This window comes from Leptosomus discolor, chromosome 3 (genome assembly GCF_034619465.1).
Source record: "Leptosomus discolor isolate bLepDis1 chromosome 3, bLepDis1.hap2, whole genome shotgun sequence".
Taxonomy (NCBI): Eukaryota; Metazoa; Chordata; class Aves; order Leptosomiformes; family Leptosomidae; genus Leptosomus; species Leptosomus discolor.
Window position 1 is genome coordinate 3,157,425 of NC_141393.1, and position 27,491 is coordinate 3,184,915.

A 27,491-nucleotide genomic window follows, 5' to 3' on the forward strand; every position below is an offset into this window, starting at 1 on the left:
GAGCCAAGAGTGGAAGAGGCTTCCCAGAGCGCACAGCGAAAGAACACCACCGACATCCTCCACCAGCAGAAGCAAACCGACCCCACGAAAGGGGCAAAGCCCACCAGGAACTTACAGTTTATCTCCGATGCTGTTCTTTCTGCCCTGATGTTCCTGTTTGTAGAACGAATCGTATGGCGGATAACGGAGTGAGGCTGCAAGGGTTATAAATGGAAAAGCTGAGAAGAGCGGTGTGGCTTTCTCTTGGATCTCAATCAACAATCAAACCACGAAGAGGAAAGAACAGCTGTTGCAGTCCCACGCGGTAACACGCACCGCCTTTGCCCTAGCCTTGCACAGCATCCTTCTACACACCCACAGCGTCAGTGTGACCAGCGCTGTGGCAGTTATCTCCTGGCTTCTCCTGCGCGGTAGCTCTAAAAAAATGGAGCTCTCAAAATGTCAGGGCAGTGCTCCTGCAAGCTGCAATCTCACATTCCCACACCAAAGCAGGGTATTGAAACCATAGTTTTACCTAAAGACAGAAAATAAGAGAAGTTCTCACCTCAAAATCATCATCGTCGACTTCGCTGTAGTGTGTGTGGTTGTCAGGATTATTGACTTTGTCCAACAGCTCAACCGCTAAAGACCTTGAAAGACCAGGCTGCCCTACAAAGCTATGCTAGAACCACAGGAAAGAACAAGTTATAATCCACAACCGATACGTAACTCTCATTAATAAACATCCAACATAGAACGTGACTCGATTTTGCCAGCTTTCTGGGGGGTGGAGTATTTCTCTAATGACTCCTTAACGGCGAGGCTTTCTAGCCCCTCCACAACCATGGAAACTCCACACCTTTGGCCACTTGTAAACTGGAAATGAAACTCTTGAGTCGAACAAACCACCACACCTTGACTTTTTACATAACTAGTTCAGTCAAGTGCAGGACGGCAGAAACAGATACATGAACAACTGCTAAATACACCTGTTTTCTATCTGGGTGACAGGAAGGGTCAACATCTCCACAGCTGTATTATCTAAGAGGCTGAGGCACCCACTTGCAGAGCATGAAGCAAATTTCTGTAAATGTTCCTCCCAAAAATTGTATCAAAATCTTGATACTGAACAAAAGCTTGCTCTTCCTACCGCTGAGCAACGGCTCTTTCCTTCAGATTTCACCACCCGTGTTGTGAGATCAGAGAAAGAAAATTGTTCCAGTTTGGTTTCCTATTGATCTGTTGCTCACTTTGAAGCAGGACTTCTCTTATTGTTGTCACTACACGTTCCAAGTCACTTACAGAAAGGAGTCGGTCTGCTGTTGGCCTCTTCTTTGGGTTTTTTGTAAGCGCTATTTTGACAAAATTATGGAACGTTGATGACCTTAAAGAAAAACGAGGTTTTCTGTTTAATTTTTCAAGAAGGTATTTTTGATTTTAACACTCACTAAACAGATTACAAAAGGGTGTGCTACATTAGAGTGTTGTCCAGGTACCTCATCTCAGGTTTGAATAACTACATTTCCAAGTTAACAAAATCAGAAAGACCCCCAGAAGATTCATGGAACTTGCATGGAAAACATTTTGGTACAGAAAATAAACCAAACGTGTATGGTGCTATTTCAACTTTTTCCAGTTTCAACTGTTATGGAATTAGGTATCAGAAATAAAAATCGTGTTTTTACATACCCAGCAAACCCTCAAAATCTAGGCAAACCTACCAATTTCACTGCTCTAGGCTACAGGTAGGAAAATAAAACATAAAGTTCTAGACAGACTCACACTCTAAAATGCTTTGTTGCTATTTTCAGAACAATTTAGGTGACTGTGACATATCACCTTTTTTTAGATTCGAATTTTGACATTATGACTGGACCTACAACCTTCCCAAGCATTTTTCTCGCAATTGCCCTTGTGTTACTATGCCCCTCTGGGGACAACATCGGCCCAAGTCTGCTTCCTTTCACATCATGTCACAAACCACAACTCCTCTTCTAGCCTTAGCATCTGAGAAGACGGCACTGGAGAACTAAAGTGCGTTGGCTGGGGTTACACCGAGCAGTTTCAATAGAGGAAACATGCACTTAAGAGTGTTTTCTCCCTTCCTCTAGCACGCATCTGCCCACCCCACCACCTCAAGGTAAAAGCACTGCACAGCAGCATCATTAGCAAAAAACCCCTGCATACCACAACGGTTTTGAGTCTCACAAATAAAGTGTTAGTAAGTGTGGTACAAAATCCTGCAGGCACTAGGAAGGTATCGCAGGTTAAAGAAATCACGAAAGGATTAAATGATTACCTGTCCCACTGACAGTGGCAAATGCCCTGAAATTGGAATTAAGGGGAAAGGATAAAAATAGTTTTTCTTCCTCGAACAAACAAAGAGGACCGAAGAAGGGAGATTTCATTTCCCTCTGGATCACTGGCAGGGATCAATTTACATCGGTAGGGCTGTCCTGTCCCACACCGCTGGTTTTCTGTCATGTCAGAAAACATCTGCTGCTGGACCTTAACCCCCTCATTCGCTTTCAGACACCTATAAAAAACGACTAGTTGTTTCTCAGCTAAACTTCCCCTAAGTGAAATCACCTCTCAGGTTCCCGAGTTCAAAACTAGCACACGCTATTTTTCACTGCCTCCCTTCTTCAATAATGGCAAATAGTTTTTTCAACATTACCTACAAAATACAGAACAAAGGAAGGAGTTTAACCTACCATTTTGCTTTTTCCTTTAGCTTTGGCGGTTGAAAATTACTTTTTGACATTAAAAACAAAGCCCTAAAGGTAAAGGAAGATTAATGTTATTATATGGTAAAAAAAAATAATGAATTTCATCCCAATATCTAAACACTTCAACCCTTTATGGTAAGAATCATACTGGTGAGACTGGATTATAGTCTGCACTGTGTCAGAGGACAGGCACAGTAAAGCTGTTCATTTTCTTATCTTCAAATAAAATCTTTTTATTGCCATGTGTAATCCTGTTAAACGTAAGGCTCCAGCTTCTCTAGTGATTTACTACACCTCTTCTTAATCCCATTGCTGTGACACTACAAAGTGGTTTTTTAAAAAAAAAATTAAAAATTTCAATGACAATTTCCATTCTGCACTGAAGTCTGTAGCTTCAGACTGGTGTCTTAAAGACAGCCACAGCTCACACAGAAAGACACTTGATGAAGGAATCCCAGGGGGAGTTTCTAGATGTGAGCCATGGAGAAGGTTAAACTGCATCTACTGGGCCTGCAGGGGATCCTGGAGAGGCACAAGCTCCCCAGGCAGCGGACCTCATGGGGTGAAGATCAAACATGGGCGGCTGAAGCTCTGCCAGTTCGATCGCCGTAATGCCGACCGCCCAGATATCGCAGAGCTGGTTGTAGCCGCCGTTCTTTTCCACCGCCGCCACTTCGGGGGCCATCCTGTAAAAGCAAAGGCATCGTTCAACGAGAGCGCCGGCCGCTGCCGAACCAGGCACAAAGCACATCACGTCACCCCCAGGGCAGAACCACCCCCCCAGAGCACAAGTCAGGGAAAAGCCCGACGCCTCCCTCCCCTCGCCCGGCATTCGGGGAGCGGAGAAGCACCCAGCGGTGACTGTTTTGCCCGAGACCACGGGCTGCAGGGCAGCGCTAGGAATAGAACCAGTCTCATGATGCCTGGTGAAATGCTTGAACGACCAGATTATCTTCCTGCCCTCAGTCCTCCTTCTCCAACAGGATAAAGAGGGCAGCTAACAATTAAAAGCCATTGTCTGGATTAAGCTGTACCTACGCATTCAGCCGATACCAAGAATACCGCCCGAGGCGTCTCAACTGCATCACAGTAATGCCAGAAAACCAACAGCAGTTAAATTTGCATATATAATCCAGCTCAAGATTTACAACGATATATTTGCATATTCAGTGTTGTCTGGTGCAGACGCTAATCAGTAGAGATGATCAAAAGATAGTTTTAAATGTTTTTCCTCACAATTTTATGTACGGAAATTGAAAACACATGGTTTAGTTTATTCACTGAAAGAGTAAGAAATTACTGAGAAATCAACTGACCATTAGAAAAAGGGGAGAACTAATGCATTAATAAACCTGTGAGAAACAGCAGTCACGCCTCAAATACCAGGTAGCCTGTGTTACAGCAACAGATCAGCTGCAATCAGTGCTTCCCGGGCTTTTACTTGGAAGAAAGGGAGTTTATGCAATTGCTATGTATATTTAAAAATATGTGTGTATACTTCAGTGTGTGTATTTTAGAATTCTCGGCACAAACGTAGCTCTGCACACAATCATAGCAATCAAAGCAGTGTATTACCAGTAAGGGGTACCAATAAACGATTTCCTCTTTGCAATGGTGGCCGTTATTTTTGCTGCTACACCGAAGTCAGCTGGAAAATAAAACGATCATAGACTTAGAAATCCCATTTTAAGACCCCAATTCTACTCTGGAAAATACCATATTACAAAAGAACAATCACGTTTCTCATCCAAATGAAAAATTCCGTAAGGTTCAACAGTTGAAGATTAACAACGACATCAGCTAATGTCTTCACCGACACGACTTCAAATTCAAAAGTTTAGTTTCTACATACAGCTCACTCAGGATCCTGTGCCTCTCCAAGCTATTTTTCCATCTCACAATACAGCAACCAAGCAACCTCACAGAATTTAGTGGATATTCAATTTAATATTCAAGGGGAAAAACAGCATCATGCTTTGGAAATGGTGCTAGTTCTGCGTTACTTACGGCGGAGCTGCGGGGGGCCATCTGTTCTCATTTCTGGAGACTGTCTAGGGGACAATAATCCCTTGCTCTCAGAGCTGCAGATAATCAGGTGGTCTTGCAGAGCCAAAAATCATTTAAGTCCTTTTTATTTTTATTGCATTTGCAATACGATAGCTGGAGGATAACTGTGGGCAAATCTAACTAGCTTAGCAGGCAAAAGGAAAAGCATCAGTGCGTGACCCAAGGATAAGGCAGTTAATGGAATCTCCTACCAGTTTCAAGGTTTTTCTCTTGGGTTTTTTTGCTTGTTTGTTGGCTTTCTTTTCCTTCTTTAAAAAGCTGTACTTGCCTAGCACAGCACTCCTGGTTCACCACAGCGGGGTAAACCTGTCGAACCACCAGCTTTTCTGAAGAGCAGCGACGCAGCCCATGCACAACCGCCCCGATTCCACCGGGCACAGTAAGATGATGAGATCCCATTCCCTCTCCCAGGATGTCTGCTCCCTTGCTTCCTGCAGAGCCCTAACGACACGCAGGCTACTGGGAAGGGAGGCGCCAGACAAGCAGATAGGGGGGGTTGAAGGCCGCGCACTCAGATAACAAAAGATTCAGCTTGTTTGGGCTGGGCTAAACGCAAAGCATCACTGGAGGAGGCCACTCGCACAGTCCTCTCCTGAGTTTTCATCTTTAGGCCTCACAGCGCTTGCAAAGGAGGAGAGTTTCCTCTTCTCCACCTGCGTGGAGGTGCTCAACGTCATACACTGGGCTAGAGGCACGGCCAGGATCAGGCCCCACTTTTCCACAGCCTGCCCGGCTCAGGAGACACTGTCTCACACAGAGGATCCTTGGAGGCCCTGAGGGAGAACCGCCATTCTGGCTAGGAATAAACATTGATATCCAGGTAGCCCCAACCTGGCAAATAGCAAGGAAACCTGGGAGGCTTCAAGGCTTGGAGGCTGAAAAAAGAAATGACCCGTCACTTCTCAAAACTTCTCATCTCATACGTACACAAGCCCGCGGGACACACTTTCCATCGTCAACTGTGGCCTCAAATAAGAACATCCTACAGTGCAACACCGAAAGGTTCCTGCCACAGAACAGGATCTAATCAAATCGACTGCAACGATACAGGAGATCTGCTGTATTATACTTTATCATTTGCAGCAAGCTGAAGCTGCCGCGCATGCGCTGTTCGAGACAAAACAAAGCCTTACAAAAGCTCAATATTCACCTTGGAGGGCATGGTCTCTACATTCCGGTTATTTTTTTTGTCTTAATGGAACAATGAAAGTGAAAAGCAACTTGCTAGATCAAGGTATCCCACCTGGCACTGTAGCTTCTGATTGATCAAATTACAACGTTCCCATTTGCTTTCTGTCCTACTATTAAATGCAAGCAACCTACCTAATTTGACATCTCCATGGTCTGTTAGTAGGATGTTTGCACCCTAAAACATAATAAACAGAAAGTTAAAAATCTTAAGTGGGAATGGTTTTTTCTGCACTAGGAAGTTTAAGGTAAGTTTCTGAAAGTTCCAAGTTACCTTTATATCTCTATGCATTTTGCCCTTCATATGCAAATAAGCAAGACCCTGGAAATGGAAGAGACACAACGTGTCATTTCGCCATTTGTTCACATATTACACGGCCAGCGCCACTGAATAAATTCAAATTACTCAACGTATTTTATTTAAAAGTGGAGAAATTTGAGATGTGCAGATAAGAGGTACACTGGATTCTGTTCCTCATCTCTCCCAGCTCCAGCCAATACATGTGAAGACGCGTTTAAACCAGTCATGGTGTAGCACTTTACATAGGCAGACATGTACTTTCAAAACAAACCTTTTCCCTTTACTAAAATTAACTATATTTTTGAAGTCCTGAAGGCTTCAACGAGCAGATGTTTAGCCTTCAAGCTGCCCTTCCAGTTCCTGCAGTAAGAAGAGATCAGGAACAGAACTGCCAAGCAGATTAGTTCATGGGTCTACACCCCTGCCTCTGGCAGTGACCAGTTCAGCCACTGCTCCAGGGAAAGGTGTGCATCCCCCTGATTCTCTCACGTAATTATTCATGGGTACAAAGAGTGGTGAAAGAAAAGTTACTTAAAAAAACACGCTGCCTGCATCATCTTATCTTGCATTTCTATGGTTATTAACAATCACAAAATGAAACAGGATTTGAATAATCTGGTTGTAGTATTTTGTCTCTACAAATTATTAGAATTTATGGTCACAGATCAAGCAGGCGGTTGAAAATGTGCCTTTTTGGTTTTCTCCCTTACTTACCCTTGCTTATCGGCTGTTTTCTGCAACGAGATTCAAAAATCTGTCCTAAACAAGCGCTGCACTGAATCACTGCGTTGGAACAACGGGTGAAAACAGCCCAGACACCACCGCGGTCACAGCCTGCGCAGACCTGTCTTCCACAGTCTCCCAGAAACCAAGAGGCTCGCTGAATTCACGAGAGCAGGACTGAGGTTCAGCGTTTTGGTCCTGCAGTGGGATCCACTGAGCCATCTACCCTTGGGTGAACTCCTTTGCCAGTGACAGCACAGAAGCAGCACTGCTCCGACAGTGATTTTAAGCAAATATTTACACTGCATTACTGGAGTTCCTTGCTGATTTTTTATTTACAGCATGGAAACTAACAGATTGACCCTGGTTAATCGGTTTCAGCCCGATTCCCAGTGCTGACACGTACAAGTGATGGTACTGCAGTGCTTTCTGAAATCATCTGCTGTATCTACTTGCTATACATGGAGCAAACACCTCATCGTGTACCCGCAGAAGTACAGTACCTGTAAAGTTTCTCTGCACACATATGCGATTTGTAACTCTGACAGAGGTCCTGTTACTGAAAACAAAGATTAAAAGGTGTGTAAGTCTACAATGCACAACACAAGTAACACTGTGAAGCAGCCAAAAAGTGGTGTCTCCTTGCAAAAGTTAAAACACATGAACTGTATTTTACACTGAGCTGAAAAGAGGGGTTTGTTTGCTGCTTTTACAGAAAGGCTTTCTGTAAAAAAAACAACCAAACAAAAAAGGCAGCACAACAACAGAACACAATACCCACAGTGAAACAAAAACCTGTTTTGACAGAAGTCTAATTATCATTTTACAAGTGACTTCGTAGTAATGTAATACCCTGTATTCTGAGGAAGGTAAGCAACAATAAAAGCAGCTTCTGCTCGTTTTTTTAATATTAGAAATGGTAATGTTCTATACTAGGGGCCTATGGGACTTAGGGTTGTTTCAAAGCTGTTTGTACTAACTGGCTGAAAAATGAAGCAGAAAGAGCTCTGGTATTCAAAAACTCCACGTTATCATTTAAAGGCAGACCAAGTCCCCAGACTGCTTTTCCAGCAACTCCAATAAATTCTTCCACAGAATCAACAACACTAGATGAAACCACAGAGGGGAAAATAATAATCAAAGGGTGGCACGGTATTGCACAGGAGTGGGTAATTTTTACCCTTTAAAGATCAAATTTTGAGATTTTTCCAGTGAAAACTGCTTCCTCACACCACAACCAGGCTCCATATCCCATTAGAGGTCTTTTTCCCCACTCCTTCAGACAGCAGATAACCTGCTTCTGCGTGTGGCTTGCAGAGACACAGGCTGAGAGAAGCCAAGCTGCAGGCGAGCTCCCAGTGCGCAGCGACTGCAGCTACTGAAGAGCTCTCACTGGAAGAACTCAAGCTCTTTGGGTCAGTCCCCTAAGCATCGTGGAGAAAAATAAGACAGTGTGAGGATTAAAAAATAAAGCATGATCCGCCCTAGAATGGCAGCATATGAGCCCCAAATGATGGTCACCCTATCCGAAAAGTGCTCTCCACAAAAATCTGTTGACTGTAGCTAAAAATCACTGTTCATGCCCTAAAAAACACGCATGCAGTGCCTGGCCAGTATCAACTATTCCCCATTAGGTTGTCGCTTATTTATTTTTCTTCCTTGCAGAAAAGGTACAAATGGTAAAATAAGTCTCAAAGTACCATGGTAAATATCTTGGAGGGAGCCCCCGCCGCAGTATTCCATGCATATCCACAGCTTCTCACGGCTATCAAAAGAAAGTTAAAACACAGGCATCAGAAGCTGACTGATCTGTACACAGAACTGAGTTCATAACGATTGTTTACAGTATTTTCCATTGAACTTGAGCACTCTTCTGTTAAAAATACACATTCTGACATATGACTAGCAATTACACGTTTTACAACATGTTATTAATAATCTCAATGTAAATTCTCACCTATCAAAAATGAAAATTTTATGCCAAAGTCATCGACAGGTCTTTAAACGTTAGCAGACCTAAAAGGTGTGGCTTTAACTCTGCCCTCCTAACTGCAATAAAGAACACGCAGAAGAAACACCTGAGGTTTACCTGCTATCAGCAAGATTATATTAGGGAAGATTGAAACCATGAGTTTAGTGTGTTAAACTGAAATTACCTCATTTATAGCTAAACAACTCTTCATGGCCTCTAAAAAGGGTACTGGGGATTTAGAAATTTAGCCATTTCGTCCCAGTTGAAGGTCCATTTGGGCTGTAGAGATTACGGAAAAAATACAGCCCTCCAAGAAATGTAAAGATGAAGCCTCGTAGAAAAAGACCAAACAGACAAAGTGGTGATATATATTCTCACAGAGACAATTGATAAATGGCAGAGTTCCACAGAAATGGAAAATATTCCCCAGCTTTCTGTATAACATTTAACGTGTGCACTTGAAGATGCAGCCAGCTGGCACCACCTTCTTTCTGCCTCTCGGTACGTCGCATCTGTTACACCAGAATTATGAAAAATATTATTACCAGCAGCTCAGGTTTAGTGTTTTGCTCTTACAACTCACTGGCTGTACTTCCACAGCGCACCAGACTACCATTAAATAAAGTATCTAAAAGCAATTCTAAATAATAATAAATAATGAGCTTCTTTTATATTAGAAGTGATAAACGTTTAAAATCCGCCCCACGAGTGAGCAGGGTTGGATATGTTGCAAGAGCCTGTAGGGGAAAAGTTTCTTTCTGTTTCTAGTGACAAAAATATTCCAGCCTTTTGGCCAGCAGAGAAAACAAAGTATTAGTCACTTTTTTTTTTTTTTTCTTTTTTTAAAGCCAAGTGGGAACCAACGGGAATTCAGCCTAGAGAAGAACACTGAGAGAGGATATGAGTACTAAACCAGACTGAGCATTGCCTCAGGAAAGAACCAGCAGAAGTGCAGGTATAAAAAGTGGGGTTTACCTGAGATAGCTCCCAAAATAGGCGACTATGTTGCAGTGTTTGCATTCTTTAACCATATATATTTCTTGCTGTATCAATGAAAAGTCGTCTCCTGAAAAACAGGAAGCAGCCACCGTTACATCACACCGAAGTGAACATTAAAGAGATCTGAAAGCATGCACATAACTCATTAGAACAAGCCATGGGCCGGGATAATTGCTAAGCCCTTCACGAGGGTGTTCTAGCACGCCAGCCTGTTCAGCCACGGTTATCTACGTACCCCATCCTTTCCGTCTGCATTCTTTAGTACATCCCTTGCACGAGGCACAAATATTTCTGGAAGATCACCCCTGAAGGGCCGGCCTGGTGGCCTGAACATGATCCGTCAGTTAAGACAGCTCGGCACGCACCGAGACTGCGCTGAGAAAGCAGCGAAGGGACCGCACGGAGGGACGGGAGCACACGAGGAAACTCTGGAGCAGTCCCAGTATAGCCATCGGACAGCCCCAGCTTTACTGGGACACCGTGCTCACAGCACCAGGGTCCCAGCAACAGGAAGGAAAGATTGCTGCGAGCGAATTCCAGAGTCCCCTGCCTGAAAGCCGAGGAGATCACATACTGCAGGCTCTTTCTTGAAAGTACTTAATTTCAAAACGGCTCTGATGGAGCATATGGCCTGCACGCCCACTCAGCCACCGCTGACTCAGAAGAGAAGCGGAGAGGCCGCAACACGGACTGCCTTGTCATGAGCGCATTTTTGGATGAGGACAGCTACACGAGCACATTTGCACATCCTAAATATCCTCTGCAAAAAAAAATAAATAAATAAATTCGACTGAAAAATATATTATGACCAGAGCAATAGCCTGGCATGTTGCTGCCACTTTGGTCACCAATGAAAATAAATAAATAAAAAAAAATTATGGATGCAATGAAGCAAACTAAAATATCTGAGCGCTAGGAAAACCCCTGGTATACTTGTATTAAATCCCCTTGACAGAATTTCCAAAGAGAGTATGTTCTCCCCAGAATCCAGAGCTCAAACACGGCAGCTCTGCCTCCCCTAAGCTCAGGGCAGGCTCACAGTGCTGGGGCTCCTACGGAGGTGCAGACCAGCCCGAACGGCAGTGATATGTCAAACAGCAGCAGCACAGCCTGACTGCCTCCCTCTGCCTATTAGGCCACCCTAGGTGCTTTCTGATCATGCATGTGTCTGTAATCCACTACCTTTATTCTTCCTGCCACATGAACAAAACTCCTGTAACAGCTCGCAGGACATGAAAGACTAGAATTTAGATTAAGGTTTTAGTTTTTAGATAAAATGCTGCTCCAGACAACGTGGTAGCTACCATGCTCTCGCAAGGAAAAGAATTGCTTTGGATGTTTATTTTTGTTTAACATTGCAGCAGTTATCAGAACGCAGAAGTCACCAGTATACAGAAGTTATCTCCTACTAGCACCGTCAGGGATGGGCAACACAGAAAACACATACTGAATTTATGTGATTTTGACAAGTCCAAGAGGTCTCAAGTACTGCTGTAAATTCTCTTTGGATTCTTCACGTGTTTATTTAACGAGAAACGGCACAGCTTATACTTTTAATAACCTCTTTAAAACCAGATGGGTTTATTTGCGATGCTTTGAAGTAACTTCCCTGAGCAGCGGTGCCACAGGCACCCGCAGGACCCTCAGCAGCCAGTGCTGCTGTACGGCCCCCCGGCTTTCCCAATCCCTTCGGAAGCCCCGGCTCTCCCTACTCACACCGGGACGCAGCAGATGTTCACAGACAGAGCAAAAGAAGTGACAATTTGGGGTAACGATTTCCAAATGATCACAACCTTTATGCTTCAACCAGACTTAAGAAAACAACTACGAAATACAAAGGTAGAAGGGAACGCATCTGCATGAATACACCCCTGACCGAGCTCAGTAAATCCTCAAGGGCTCCTTGAAGTTGAATTGTATGGAGGAACACTTCACCGGGGCAGGAAAACATTAGCAGAAGAGTTTCAAATGTCAAGAGTCTTTTTTTAAACACAAGTGGTATTTTTTTAATAACGAAAAAAAGAAAAGGCAACACAATTTCCACACATTTAGCACAGATCTCACACTGTGCTTGCTTTATGGGTTACCTTTCAGCTACAACTTTGCTTGAATTCACGCACCCTGCCCATAAACGATTACTATGAACAAAGGATTTTTTGAGTTGGATTCATTCCTCCCAATTCTCTGACCTACCTCCTAAGGGAAACTGTCGAATGCTCACAGACAACTAACTGGAGCATTTTAAAAATACAGAAGTTTTTCAAGAAAGTCAAATCTAAGCAAGTTGGGAGGCAAGAGCCTCTCACACCAAAGAAGGTACTGTCTGTCTCTAGCCCTACTAGCTGTCCGTGAGTTCAGAGTATCGAACGCCAAACAGCCATGCCCTCTTCTTAAACTGCCATCTTCAAATCAAAGCACCTTTGATATGCCAGAGGTAGCATTTCAGAACAGCTAGATACGGTCACATGTGAAAATCACGACCAAGAAGCATCCCCATAGCAGCAAAAACTTGCAGGCAGCAGCTGGAATTGCCCATCGATAGCAGATCCCAGCGTGGAGCAACAGCAACGGCAGTTCTAGGAACCGTGACTAATGGGGGAAAATTGAAGGAAACATGGTGATTTGGGCTAGAAAAAGACTGACAGTAGAAGAGATAAGAACCTTCAGGCACATAAAAGATACCAGGAAAGGGGGGAGAAGGGATAATCTGTTCTCCAGCTTTATGACAGGACAATCAGCAATGGGCTTAAATTGCCTTAACCTACATTCCCTTTCCTGATGAAAAGCTTCTCCTATCAGGGTAACATGGTAGCACGGAACTCGAAGGGATGGGAAGCTGTGAAAATTCCCAAGTGGAAAAAAAAAAAAAAATTGAGAAAACACTGAACAAGTACCCATCAGGAATGGCTTAGGCTGATGACTTCTTGATTTGCAATTAATAAATGAGGAATCTACGCAAGAAATGGGGTTATGTACAGAAAAAGGAAAAAACAAAAGAGGATTTGGAAGAGGAAAGGGGGTGCAGGATGAATACAGACAGGGAGCTGATCGAGAAGTAGAAAACAGATGGTAAGAAAAGGGTAAGTATCCATGAGAAAAGTTTGGCTAAAATACATAGAAAATTACTCTGAAAGATCAGACACAGAGATAGGAGAGAAGACGTATAGCCGTTCAAAGACGTCAAGAATGAATTCAAAACAAAGGAATTCAGAGTTTCCAGGCAGCTGGAGTATTAATCTTGGCAAGAGACACTGGAATAGGGCAAAAATTAAATATCCTTGGATAGCATGAAAAAAAAAGACAACAGTAAGACAAAGAATTTGTAGCAAATACTTCATTGAGAGGGAGACAGCGAGATAAAAAGAATTAGATCAAAGGTGACAACAGACCCATACAAAGAGGTTTTCATCTGTTTTAGTCATCAGAGATTGCTTGATGCTAAACAACACGGAATTGGAAAAATGTACTTTTTGTCTACTCACATGTTTGCAATTATGGGCTATGTGGCATGCTGAGCAAAAACACGGTTCAGGGAGCCGCTGTAAATCACACGAGCAGCGTGGTGAGTCACTGCAGCCTGCTACTATTATGTAATTTTACCTCTGCAGCGAGACACACAGGACACAACAGAGCGTTACAATGGAATATTCTCCTCCGAATACAGCCCGCAGCCGAGGCCGCTCTGCTTGGCACCGCCAGCTGCTTGTTCTCCAGCACAGCTGGCCGGGAGGAGACTGCCGCAGCTCGCAGCCGCATCGTCGTGGGATGCGATCGGCTCCGGTTTCGGAAGCTGAGCAAAAGAAGGCCTGGTAAACTCAAAATAAATCTGTATTTAAGCAGGAGATCATTGAGAAACCTGGCGGCTCATTAACACTAGTGAACTATTCGACTTGTGGACTCTGCTTCTCACCTACGTGGAACGGGCATGTACGGATGTCCTGCCAAGTTGTCCTAGACGGGGAGCATGTGTGTGCTGGATCCACATACCCCACTCTGCAGCACGGGAAGGATCTGATGGCTCTAGTGCCTATCACACAGCGCTATGAGGTCTGACCTTGACGGTTTTTAGGCAAGTTTACTCCTGGTCATATTTTCACGCGCTTCGCTGGCTGCTTTGAGTGGTCCCATCCTGCAAAAAGATGCAGCGTCACTTCTCACAACTCCTCCTGGGTCAGCTGTGAAGGCCTTTACTCTCCAGAAGGCTCCTCAGGGAAGAAATTCGTAGTTACTGGTTTAAATTGGTCTATTCTGCGTTGCTTCAGTGCTGCATCACAGGGCTGACGCTGTGCAGGAACAGAGGGAGGGAAGGACAGGCAGCGCCCAGGGCTCGCACGCAACTGGGAGGAGGGAACTGACGGCACTGGGAGACACGCACGGTGTCACCAAAGGGTGGGACAGAAGCACTTTCTTAAGAGGCCAGATCTTCAAGGTGCCAGCCAGCCTGCCAGCGCTCCTGCCCTGAGCTAGTGCCCTCAACGCGCAGTCCTCGCAGGCCCCAGCACGCTGGAGGGACACGTCAGGCTGCCTGCAGGGGGTGTGACGTTACTCCAAAGCTTCCCTGTCAAGCCTCACTTGGGAGCTTGATGCAGATACTTTGCAGACCTGGGTTTTTAACACTACAATTAACATTTGTTATTTAGAAATGGGATGCTGTTTAGCCACAGGATGGGGTGGGCGCTGCTGTACGGGACACTGAAGGATGAAGAGCCGGGTCGCGCCATCGCCGCCGAGCACGAACGCTCTCACTGTGTTCGCGCAGCCGGGAGCAGCCCACCTCCCGCGTTAGCGGAAGGAACCATCGCCTCTGCTGGGACCATTCCTAACGTTTTTCCTTTCAACAACCCGAGTACCCAAACAAGGAGAGAAAGCCCCAGGGGAGTGACAGCTTTGCAGAAACCATTTGCCCCAGTTTACAAACTCCACAGCCAAGCCATATCCACAAGTCACCAGCTGCTCTGCGTTGACTTCCAGACAGCCCCATGCTCCCCAGTTCTCAATCACTCACTCCAAACCCCTTTCCTGAACCCGGGGAGGGTTCAGTCTCTGCTGATGAAAGGGATGCCTTTCCTCATATACAGGCTTTTGCTTAGGTCAAGAGTTTGCTGCCAGTCTTTCCCCTCTACCCTTGTTAAGCTTAACTCCTGAGATATTTCCCAATCTCTGTTCAGATAGCTTGACACACATGACTGGCAACAGCCTCAAAATATTTTTGAGGAGGTGGAGAGAGTGCAAGGCATTACTGTGGCACCCCATGCTGTAGCTCTGACAAACACAAAACTCCTGCTTTCTTCACCGCCCTGCAGACCCGCATTGCTCTTCATCAACCGTTTTTAAAAGGATTGCACTCAGTTTTAAAAAGTTTCACATCTTTAAGGAGAATAATTTAAACCACACTCAAGCATCTGAGCTGTTTTACCCATACCTCTTTTCTTGGGATTCAAGGAAACCTGCAGTCTGACAGAAAGAATTTAAATTCCCCAAACATGAAGCTCAGAAACTTGATTCCAAGTAGGAAACAGTTATTTGGAAACAATGATGTTTCCACCAGCAAATTTTACTGCCAGGCATCTAGCTGCCAACTGCTAACCACTGATGGTATTGATTATCTCTCCACTGATGTAAAATATTACTGATGGCGATGTGCTGCCACTGCAGAGTAAGTAGCAGACAAGTGTTTGGAGTGACTGGTCTAACACCAGAAGCAGTTTCCCCTCGTACATTCTCTTCTGCCCTGCTTGGATCCTATTTGTGAGCAGCCACGCCAATGTATAATCTATATTCCTATCCCTGAACGCTTTCATCTCCTTTCCTCTCTCATCTTACCTACTTACTGTTGTACATCTCGGCCTTTCCTGATCCCATTTTGACTCTCCCTTCTCACCACGGCCATCTCACTACGGCTGCTTTTCTTCATCTGTTTTGTCAAATAACGCGGCCTCCTAATTCAGCCCTTCGCAATCTGCCTTCACCCCAAATCTGACACTCTCTACTGCTTTCCACCTAAAAATGTGTGATCTTCCAGCTTCTTTGCTACTCGTAATACCTCCTTCCCCAATCGCAACCCCTTCTGCTGGCCTTCTTCATCGAAGAAACTCTGTGTTGCAAGTGAAAGCTTACACTACATGGAAACACGAGCTCACCCGCTCTGGATATATATATTTCTGAAAGAAGAATAGCAGATTATAAATGAACGGCAGATTATAAATACATTATAAGTACGCAAAGTAAAATTAGATTGGATTTCAAGAAGTTAAATAGCATTAAGATGCTGGGCACTCTACATTAGAAGACCACACCGTCTCTGTTCCGCTGAGCCGCTGTGCCAGCCTGCGGCCGTGCCACTCGGGACACGGCCCGGCCCAAGGCGACGTCCAGCCTTCAACGGCCCCAGCGTGCTCGGAAACTCAGGCGTTCAGCCCTGGGTAACTCCCCGGCAGCTGCGGCAGCGCTGTCACGAGCAGCACACCCACCTCTCCCAGCGAAACGATGCTGGTGTCCCCCAGGCTGTGGTGATGCCAGCCTGATGCCACAGGGGCACGGGAATCAGAAGTGAAGGCTTTTGGTAGTGCCTGGCCAGCTGCTGCACAAAGCCACATCCATCTGAACCGCCATGCACAAGGGACACGATCTCAAGCCCGACAGGGAAGGTGTAAGGGGTACGGAGAAGTTATTTTCATATTTCGCCCACCCCAGGCGCTGCCAACAACCGTTCAACCCCTGCAGGCTTAGTTTAATTAAGCCTCAGGCTTGTTCTTCTCCATAGCTCACAGCATCCCTAGGGAATTTATTACACAGGGAATAAGGCTGCGTTGCCAAAACACTCTTCTTCAGTCCCCAAAGCGCCCTGGACTCTGCTGTGTTGCAGTCGTGGTCCAGAGGGGACAAATCTCCATCACAGCCCAACTCAGTCCCACAGCTGTGTTCCTACGTGGAATATCAATCTCTACAACTGAACCACGAGATATAAAGCAAACATAACGCACCAGGCCTGGCTTTGAACATACTGAGCACTGTACTACACCCCTTTGGGTGACTATTTTCCCTTCTACAAAATCCCTGGGACAGTTTCAACCCCCGTTTAAGATCCAACCTAAAATAGGTAACTGGCTACTTCTGACTTTTACAGGTACCCCAGATGGAAAACGCAAACACTGGACCAAATGAAAACCACCAATGAGATTCTTCTGTAACCTCCCAGAAGGTACAGAGCATGACAGATTACCACCAGCCCTCTGAGCATCAAAGGGCTCCGAGGGCACTATTTATCATCACAGCAGTCCTTACAATGGACATTAGTGTATTTTTAAATATTTTATTACACTTCCCCAGGGAGAAAGTTCTATGGCAGAAAACTACACTGGCAAATAGTTACCTCTTTGTATTGACTCCCCTCTCGATTCATCTGCTAAACCCATAGAAGGAAGTGGCTTTAGTGTTTTGGATGGTTTTGGCTTCTACGCTGCTGAGTACAGTTGGATTAGTTTCTGAAATAGAACTGGCTCCCAAATTATTTGAAGCATTTGTACTCAGTGAATGCTGGGAAATGTCATTAGCGTGCCATAATACTTTTGCCTAATGCTCTCCAAAGTCTATGCCAAAAAAAGTGAAAAACACTGTCTATTTTGATTCTAGCAGCACAGCTTAAGTAACTGTGGTAGCAGCTCTAGCGTACTGCCCAAAAATTCAAACAGATTAATGACAGCAACCTTCTAAGCAGAGAGTTTATTTCCTTTGTCTGGAGAAGAGACAGAGGAAGGTAATAGCAGATGAAATAAAATATGTGTTCGTGCTGGGGTCTCAGCTGTAAGTTGGAGTCTCTTTGCCTACCAACTCACTCGCTACCTGTGGTAGATGAGGGAGTAACACGAACAAACCACAGTTCCTCCCCGCCCGCCATGTCAGCAGTTTTGCTAGGTCTCCCAAAACACTGCCATCTTATTGTGTGTAGCTTCTTGCAGCTTTAATTCAACGCATTCCTCACCTCCTCTGGGGCACTCGCTGCTTCAGAGCCTTTTGTCTTCTGCTCCCAATTCCCCCAACTATGTATTAATCGAGTGTTGAGTTTGGAGCTCTTATTTTTCCATCTGCTAATTAACTCCCATGCATGAACCACCTCCTCCTCCTCTCCACAAGATGCTGTATATAACTCAGAAGGCTATTTCTCTGGTGACTAACTTTATGACCAACCTTTTCCTAGCTGTCTGACAGGAGCTCGTGCTGTTGCTCGGAGGGGCTGCCCTCCCCAGGGGACCACCACAGCTAGCTTCTGACACTGACCTCGTCCAGGAGTCGATGGTGCTCTGCAAGCACAGTCCTACAAAGCTATTCAAAACCCCTTAAAATTAGTTAGAAGATTGAAGTGGGGAGCAGCTGATTTTTTTTTTTTTTTTTTTTTAATCTGGAAGATTTGGAACAGCCATGTCTTCCTGCAAAGACAGTAAGCTGCTGCAGGGTCCAGCCACCCTGCAGAGACAGTAGACATCCCAGAGAACTAAATAATTAAGTAAGCAAATACTGTGAGTCTTCCCTGAAAAACAAAACAAAGCCCCAACAAGATCTCTGCCAAGAGGCTGTGGGTGTACATGCCATGGATGGAGATCAGGTTGGCAACGTTTAAAAGAAGATGTATTAAAAAAAAAAAAAAAAAAAAAAAGATAAATAAAACAAACTAGAAGAAATTGCTTCCCTGTAGCAAGCGAGACCATCAACATAATGAAACATGTAAGACATGCTCATCAGTGCTAATTAAAATGAGGTTCTCACTAGTGGTGACTTTGGGCCAGAAGTCTTGCACTTTTCACTTAAGCAGCACCAAGCAAAGGCACGGGCTGCTCGGCCTCCAATGGTTCCTGCTCTTCCCTCAGCTCTAACGGCACAGGATTCGGCCCCTGCTTCAGTTCAATTTTCAGCTCTTCAAATTCACCACAAAACCAGACCTACTTCATCAAGATCAGGGGCAACGACATGAACACCTGAGGAAGCCTCCCATTACATTAGCAAGAGGTTAATACCATCCTTTTCCTGTCATTAAAGGATTGCTCTGCCCCATCGCAGACCTGCTGGGAGATAAACCCAGCAGTGGTTCACTCTCCCTGGCACCACTGCCCCAAACACCAGCCACAGTGTTCCACATGCTGCCGAGCAGCGGCTGAGGGATCCCGGCTGTGGTTTCCACCGCATTTAAAACATTACCTAATTAGTCTTATCGCTGCAATCCACGTACATAAAACCAGCCCGGGTTTGCTAAGGAAAGGTTAGCACTCGCTGTCACCCAAAGGCAGTGGGTTTAACTTCCCCCCTGCGCCTCCCCACACTTCTTCTACCTTCAGCCTTCAACAACATCACTGTGGCTGCACAGTGAAGTGGATTGCAGAACTAACCAGAAGTAAAAATTAACCCTGCACTGAGTCAGGTACGGGGCCCTCCAGCCCTGCGTCCCGTCTCCAACCGAGGATGCCAAGGAAGTATTTAAAAACAGACCACACAGGGATGCTTCCCCCAAACACCCTCCCCACCTCCCGAGATTTATGTCTCGGAAAAAAAAACCCTCAGTCATGGGATCTTTGTACGTAACAGTCTTTCATGGATTCTTCTCTCACATAAATCTGTCCAGTTGCTTTTTGCACCTATGCAAACGCAAATTAACACAATGAGAAGTTTCACAGATCTTGCAGAGAAAAACCACATTTCCTTGTTGCTCGGAGCCTGCTATGCGCTCGCTGCACCCACCGCCTCCAAACCCGCTGCCAGCTCAGCCTCCTCATCTGCTTCCACCTAAATATACACCCTGGTGCAAGGGACACAGCAGCAGGGGGTCGGGATGAAGCAAGCAGGGCCAAGAGGAGTCTCCTACTCCATCGCCATGCGCTGCCTTTCCGTTCATGACAGCAACCCCCAAACAAGAGGAAAACCCACGCTGTGCACCACGTTCAATAACCACAGGGCAAGAGGCAGTTCTGCTCCAAAGAGGTTATCACCTAACGGCATCAAACAGCTGAGGATTGAAAGGACCACCGAAGGAGTCAAAATGGCTTGTAGAGGTCACGGTGGTGGGAGTGAAGGCGATGCCCCAGGTTTTGCCCACTGACCACCACTCTCTAGGTCATACGACCGTTAGTTCTGGTGTCAGTAGGCAGGTTCAGAAATTCAAGGTGTTTATGTAACAGGGACTGAACCACAGCCGCTGCTGACATCTGCACTGTGTTGTGTGCACGGAGCTGGATTTGCAGAAGACCTTGCTGACGCTAGAAGATGAGGGCTGCCACAGAAGCACCGGTACCACCAGCACAGCCTGGCTGCTCTTTGCTTGTTTACCTGCACCGGCACAGTTCAGCGGAAACCTCAAGAAAGGAGGAAAAGAAAAGCTAAGGAATCAAGCTGAGACTTTCTTTTCATCTATTCACTGGAATTTTTCAAATTTTTCCCCAACTGAAAAAACCACGTTCATATTTCAGGAACTTTGAACTGTTACAAATAATTTTTAAAAAATCCCTTGGAAACGAACAGCTAGGCTCATGGGAAACCTTACATCAAGCGGTCCAGAGGATAACCTACTTTTCTTGGATGTGGGAAACCCATAATTAATTTTTCTGTGATCACTTTACAAAAGAAACTAGTCACCCCCCTGAAGACCAGGTGACAGAGTCACTCTCGCATGCTGCCTAAATCAATTCACATTTAATTTATCCAAAAAGCAAGAAGTATATGAAAAGTTTCAGCAGAAATCCTTAAAACCACCTTGGAATGTCTTACAGGTCAGTAGGGAAACCAACATCCCATGAGAAGGGAGACTCAACTGCTGGTCTTCACTGTAAATAAGACAAAGATGGGCCTGAACTCCTCTTCCCCTAGATTCTCTAACCACGTGACAGATGGGGACCCCCGCTGCCTTCCTTTCCACTTTATAACCGGCACTTCAGTCTCCCTGATAATCCAGCTCAAGAGGGAGAAAATAAGGGGTGGGGTGAAGCCACCAAAGCACTCCATTTTAGATATGTTCCCATTCTTTTTCCCCCGCACCCCATTTTTATTTTGGTAAAAACTACTCTGGTGACTTAATCCAAATTCATGCATAGTCGCTCGACTACATCAAAATGACTGAAATAGCAAAAAAAAAAAAAGAAATATTGAGAGATTCCATGCAAGATTGCTATCTTAACAAACTTTAAAGATTTTTTGGATGACAAAAAAAAAACACCCAACTGTAAAGACATTATCACTCTTCCCTCAAAGTTTTTTATCTGGGATTTCACAACCAAGAAATACGGGGTGAGGTACATGGCATTAAGCACTGGTCCTCCTGTCAAAGGTTTGAAAATTATTATTCAAGGGTAACAGACATGCCAGAAAAATTTAGCTGGCCTAGAAGTCAGCTGGACAATACTAAACTTTCATGAAAAATGAACATACTGACTGCTACTTAAAAACTGTTCTCCAAATCTTTATTCATACGGCTAAAATAAAAATCTTAAAATATTTGGTTTCTAAAACTGACTCTCCAATACCACTGGTCATAGAGTCCTCAATGGGAGAGGAGCTGGTCAGATGTCTTTGGTAAGCACCACAGAATTTGAAAGGTTCTTCCAGCCCAGATTTAACAGAAAGCTGGAGGAACTACAAAATACAACAGCAGGATGGGCAGAGATGTCTCTCAGGGCTCAGCGCCTCAGGGATGCACATTCGGAGAGACGAGGAGGAGATAAGGAGCCTTTCTGCTTAGCAAGGACCTGCACACATTAGCAGAGCCTTTGGGTTTAAGAACCCACGATGCCTCTCGACCCAAGTGACTGAACAGAACCAAGCGATGACAAGCAAATGAGACGCCTTTTTCTAGGCAAGAAAGAGGAAGATAGCACACCAACCTCAACTGCTAGCAACATACTGACACTGTGGGCTCCCCATCACAACTACAGTCTTTTAACACGTCCAGTCTCGAAGAGATGCTGGTGTTCAGGGACTGGAGACATTTCAGTGCTGGTCATCAAAACCTCGAATCGCAGAAGACTGTTGGCAGGGACCTCCAGAGGCCGCTGGTCCAACCTTCTGCTCCAAGCAGGGCTAACCACAGAGTCAGGTCACATTGCTCAAGGCCTTGCCCAGTCAACTTCAGAAAAATCTTCAAGGATGAAGATCTCACCACCTCCCTGGGCCCTGCCCCAGAACACAAACACTCTCCTTGTGAAGAACTTTCCCCACATCCAGCCGGACTCTCCCCTGGTGTGGACTGGGCCTGCTGGCTTTCACCCCTTCGCTGGGCACTCGCGATGACAGTGTGGCTCCAGCTCCTCTGCCAGTCCGCTGTGGAGGATGCTGGCTAGATCCCTCTTCAGCCTTCTTGTCCCCAGACTAAAAAATACTCACTTCTGTCAGCCTCTCCTACGTCACGTGTCTTTCCAGATTTTCCTCCATTTTTCCTGCCTACAGAGTCAGTGCTTATTCCCCGCCGCACTCCAGCCATGGAAGCTATCTCACTGCATCTCCATAAATCCTACTGCTTTCCTAATTGTCCCTTAATTGCTTCATCACAGGCTACACGTGTCAGTCCAGGCAAGCACACACCACAGGAGGAGTCTCCCTCAGCCCGTGTCCCAGAGAGCCAGGACCCTGAACAGACACAGCACAGCAGTTCAGGCAAACCACAACATGGCAAAGAGACACAGGACTATGCTAAGGAGAGGTCTGAAAGCTATGCCAGTGAGCAAGCAGTGGGAGATGACTTCTTCTAACAAACACAAGATCCTCAGGTGGGACTGAGTTATGACTGAGCAGATAAAAAGCTCCCCTCCTCATTTCCACTCAGGATACAATTTCTGATTTCAGCTCTCGATGCAGGCCTCAGATTAGGCTTCAGCTCAGCAAATCTCTTGGGCAGCAAGTGAGCTTCTGCTTTTAGGAGGAGTGGCAGAAAATGCATGGGGAAATGACAGTATGAGCCATCCTCGTCCCTCACCACAGGTTAGAAAAAAGATGACACGTTAAAAAGCACAAGGCTCTGTTTTTCCCAGGGCCCCTTTGGTGGGCATTAGCATTGTTGCCTGGTCCCTTCCCCCTTTCAACTCACACATCCTACCAGCTCCCTACTGTCTCAGACCTCACAATTTAGCACCTGTCCTTAATCTTCTCTTTATACTAACAACACACTGTAACTGCAACATCTTTTTATGCAAAAATTGATAGGAGAGATAAGAACAAACAAGGAAACAGTGAGCAGTACATAGCCAAAAGTAATGGCGCATCCTGCAGTGCTTCCTGTCAGCTAACCACTGAAACTACAAAAAACAAACCCAAACACTTCTTTTGTCTGGAGCTTCAGAGCCGTGTGAAAATAAACATATGGAAGAAATGAAAATGCAGTTCAAAAGCACAGAAAAGAATGTAAAACTTACCAGGCTCTAACTTGATTATTTTTACAGCAGCCAGTTCTCCCGTATGAAGATTTCTAGCCTGAAATAAGAGAGTTAGGACATATTTAATTATACTGCAAAGGCATCTCATGCAGTCTTATAAACCGTGAAAAGATACGCTGTGATGTCATAGGTTACAGATATGGCACAACGCAATTAGCTGAGAGCAACCTGGGTGAGGACTATCCGGTCTTGACGTTAGCACAGCACCAACCTCATTGGAGTTGTGAAGCACTACTGGCAGTTCCTTTCGGGACTTTACAAAAACCCAGCTATTTGCCAGCAAACGAGAGCTCATGCCTCTCAAACACCATTTCTAAGGGTTGTTGAAACTGAGAAGTTTCTGCCGTCCGTGCCGGCTGGGCTGCTACAAAAGCACCGTGCTGCACCACGGACTGCCAGAGCACAGAGCACACGGTGCTCAACCACCCATCTCACGGTGCTAAACCTCAGGGCGCTCTGAAAGTGGAACTGACGGGCGGAGGGGCAGGGAGAAGCACTGCAGATGCAGCACGGAGGAGACCCAGCTCCCTGTGAACAACTTAACTCTGAAAAGAAACTCCTTCCAACAGACCCTGACAGAGGCGAAGGCTCCCCATGACCCTCGAGAAGAAGAAGGGGTAGGGAGCTCCAATTAAGTCTTTACAGAACTGTCCTCCTCGGGTACGCTGTAAACTTCACACAGAGTTCGGGGCTGGAGGAAATGCTACAGGAATCTCAGACATAGAAAGTTTTAAGCCAGGATTTCACTGACACTTTTAACTCTAGTCAAACGAGCAATAAATTGCTCGGGCACCATCACCAGAGCTAAACTACGGTATTTTTGACACACAACCTGATCCCATTAGGCCCTGTGGCATTCCCCTTTTGCTGATCATCCAAAAGCTAACGGAGTCTAAACCCAAGTGTTTCATTCTTGCCCTAACAAAGACGCAGAGTCTTCTGAACATGTGAAATTGGTTAAGAGGTGTATTACAGAAAATTGAAGGAAAACTGAGTGAGGTGAAATCGATGTGGGCAGCTACTTAAGATGAGCATGCAAAGAAAATTTGCCCCTGTGGACTGAACTGAAGGAAGCCACTACTGAACAAAACACTCATCTCTTGCATATGGACAAAAAGATGTCTTGATTTAACAACAGGTAAAGCAAAAATTTGAACAATGAACCTGTCAGTTTTGTCAACACTTAGTCAAGCTTCCAAATAGGCAAAGGCTTTCCAGACAGGGGGAAAAAAAAAAAAAAAAACCAAACAAAAAAAACCACACACCAAAAAAACCACACACTACTGACAATAATCGGCCTTTCAAAGCCCTGTAGTGCTCAGCCAAGAGATCAGTGTCAAAATGCACGCCAGGGACACAGATATGACTCAACTGAAGTCAAAGAGAGCCTCAACAACTGCACAACAGAATCAAACATCTCAAGCCAACAGACCAAATCACTGAACACAGAAGCAGATAGTTGTCTGCTAACCACAAAGGAAACCTTTACCGCTTCTTAAAGTACCTTCCTACCAGAGGTGTTTTTAGAACACAGCAAAATCACTGGCATCCTTCAACATCCAGAAGGAGCGTGCATCCAAGCGTGGACAAAGGATTAGGACCTCTCTGGTACTGTTACACCTACAATGCCGTTACGAAACCCGTAAGAGACCAAGCACACACTCTGTCTTGGTGAAGCCAGGGAACCTCTGCTATCCACGCTTCTATCCACAAGCAGCTAAGCTATTAGATAAAGGAGGCTGCATGGTTTCCAGAGCAGCTTCATTTCTGAAGTACAAAAAAAGAGATCACTTTCCTTACAGATATTCCTTTTCCATATAGCACTCGCTGCCACTGCTACTGTTATGCTGAAGCCTGAAGGAATGGATGTGGTCTGCCAAAGGTCTCTCGTACGCAGACTGCTTGGCAGGGACTCGGAGGTACAGGCCAGAGGAGATCACTGCAATTACTGGCTCCCAGCTCTCACACACAATAGGCCATAGAGCTTCACCAAATTGTGTCCTGCTGCTATCCAATATTACCATTAAGTTTTTGCATATAATCTATAGCCTGGACATGGACAATTTTGGGTTTCAACCACCAGACTTTGTCTGCTGGAATGGAAAGCTCTGCACTGGGTTGGTATTTATGAATTAAACACATCAAGTTATCCGAGCCACCCGTCCTAAGACCAGTTTTCTGGTCCTAGAGTTCAATCTTCCAACCGAACACATGCTCCAGTTGATGACACCAGGACCACACACGCTACTTAACTCCTATCGTGCCAGCACCAAAGGCAAAAATGCTGAGTATTCCCTGATGCTCAGTATCCTTGTTTGGATGCTCAAAGCGACAGGAACTTCAGTCTAGACGGTCATATTGCAAGCACGCAGCAATTTACCCAAACTGCTTCCCAAGAGATGTCACCTGCCCACAAATGTGGCTGATGGCTTTTGTTCCTTCACCTCTCATTGCACCAGCTTCACAGGGGTACACATGTCTCTCTCTGCGGCCACTCTGGTTTTTAAACTTTTCTCTTCCACACCTTTCTGTCAGCTGAAAACTTGATCACAGAATCACAGCATGGTAGGGGTTGGAAGGGACCTTGAAAGAGAATCCAGTCCAACCCCCCAGCCAGAGCAGGACTACCTAGAGTAGGTCACACAGGAACGCGTCCAGGCGGGTTTTGAATGTCTCCAGAGAAGGAGACCCCACCACCTCTCTGGGCAGCCTGTTCCAGGGCTCTGTCACCCTCACAGGGAAAAAGTTTTTCCTTAGGTTCATGTGGAACCTCCTGTGCTCCAGCTTGCACCCGTTGTCCCTTGTCCTGTCATTGGCCATCACCAAGAAGAGCCCGGCTCCATCCTCCTGACACTCGCCCTTTACATATTCATAAACATTAATGAGGTCACCCCTCAGTCTCCTCCAAGCTCAAGAGACTCAGCTCCCTCAGCCTTTCATCAGAAGGGAGATGCTCCACCCTCTTCACCATCTTTGTGGCTCTGTGCTGGACTCTTTCATCAAGCAGTTCCCCGTCCTTCTGGAACTGAGGGGCCCAGAATTACTGTTATCTTGCACGTCATTAAATATGTAAGAAGGCGAGGGCTAAAAACTGTTTCTCCATGGTACACACCTAGATATGAAAACTATCACATAAGGATTCCTCAAATCATTTTGAGACATGTTAGTTAAAGAAATTCTCAACTTGTTTCCTATGGGTGACTACAGTTTGCATCATTCTACTTCCTTAAAAAAAAAAAAGGATTGTGTAGTACCAAGGAAGTCACAGACAGGAATGCATTACATCAACACTGCTGTCTCTGTGAATCAAACCTGAAATTTTACTATAAATTGTATTTGACAAAAATACAAGTTCTCAATAATTTCCCTGAAGAATCAGTTAATGATTCATCAATTCATCTTACTGATATATTTCTTCGCTAGAGGGGAGAAAATTGAAGTAAAGCTAAGAAATTACTGTTCTCCTAGTCATCTTACTTATATTTTTAAAGCCCAATAGCAAAATATCTGCCTCTTTCTCATCCCCTGAAATCTTCCCAGTATTTCAAGTCTTAATTCAACATTAGCTGAAACCAACCAGAGGTCAGGGGAGCTGCTCTCCCCTGCAAGCCAAGTAATCCAGACCTGTCAATTAACAACTATAGCCGCTGTCCTGTATCTCATAAGCTGTTATTGACATGGCAGTTTATCATTTACATGATTTATCACATAAAGATGACATATATATGAGCATTTACACAGCTCCCTCCTGTGCTGCAGCCCCATCAGTAATGCAGTCGGTTCAGTTCCCACACGACAGAAGCGGAACTCGACTTCCCTGAAAGATCAGGGGACTTGCTGTAAGACTTTCCCCCAGAGGAAGACAGAGCTTTTGCTATCTGTTAGTATTGATCTTCATTTTATTTAACGACATTCAGACCTGAAAACTACGTTCCACGTTACTCAGAATGAAAATTAAAACTATCAGATTTTGGCAGAAGGATTGCAAAGCTCCAACAGAAAACGTGACCCACACAAGAATGCGACCAGACCAAGGGTATATTTGAATGGGGCAAGCCACACACTCAGATTTATTTTGCTCAATGTCATATACAGAGTGTATTTACTGAGAAAGAAGAGCTAAGTAG

At 45.2% G+C, this 27,491-nt stretch overlaps 1 protein-coding gene across 2 annotated transcripts in view; it reads right to left on the reverse strand.

Annotated features, from left to right (window-relative positions):
• MAP4K5 (mitogen-activated protein kinase kinase kinase kinase 5) overlaps nucleotides 1–27,491 on the reverse strand; it is a 70,641-nt gene that overhangs the window by 23,754 nt on the left and 19,396 nt on the right. For both annotated transcript variants that reach the window (XM_086463547.1, XM_086463546.1), the window contains exons 2-13: nucleotides 23,344–23,401; nucleotides 9,935–10,025; nucleotides 8,688–8,752; nucleotides 7,491–7,546; nucleotides 6,238–6,285; nucleotides 6,099–6,141; nucleotides 4,284–4,356; nucleotides 3,263–3,394; nucleotides 2,694–2,756; nucleotides 1,282–1,363; nucleotides 545–661; nucleotides 116–194 (exon numbers count right to left, since the gene is read on the reverse strand). In XM_086463547.1, coding sequence (XP_086319673.1) covers nucleotides 116–194; nucleotides 545–661; nucleotides 1,282–1,363; nucleotides 2,694–2,756; nucleotides 3,263–3,394; nucleotides 4,284–4,356; nucleotides 6,099–6,141; nucleotides 6,238–6,285; nucleotides 7,491–7,546; nucleotides 8,688–8,752; nucleotides 9,935–10,025; nucleotides 23,344–23,401 — 907 coding nt within the window. The remainder of the gene's footprint in view (nucleotides 1–115; nucleotides 195–544; nucleotides 662–1,281; nucleotides 1,364–2,693; nucleotides 2,757–3,262; nucleotides 3,395–4,283; nucleotides 4,357–6,098; nucleotides 6,142–6,237; nucleotides 6,286–7,490; nucleotides 7,547–8,687; nucleotides 8,753–9,934; nucleotides 10,026–23,343; nucleotides 23,402–27,491) is intronic.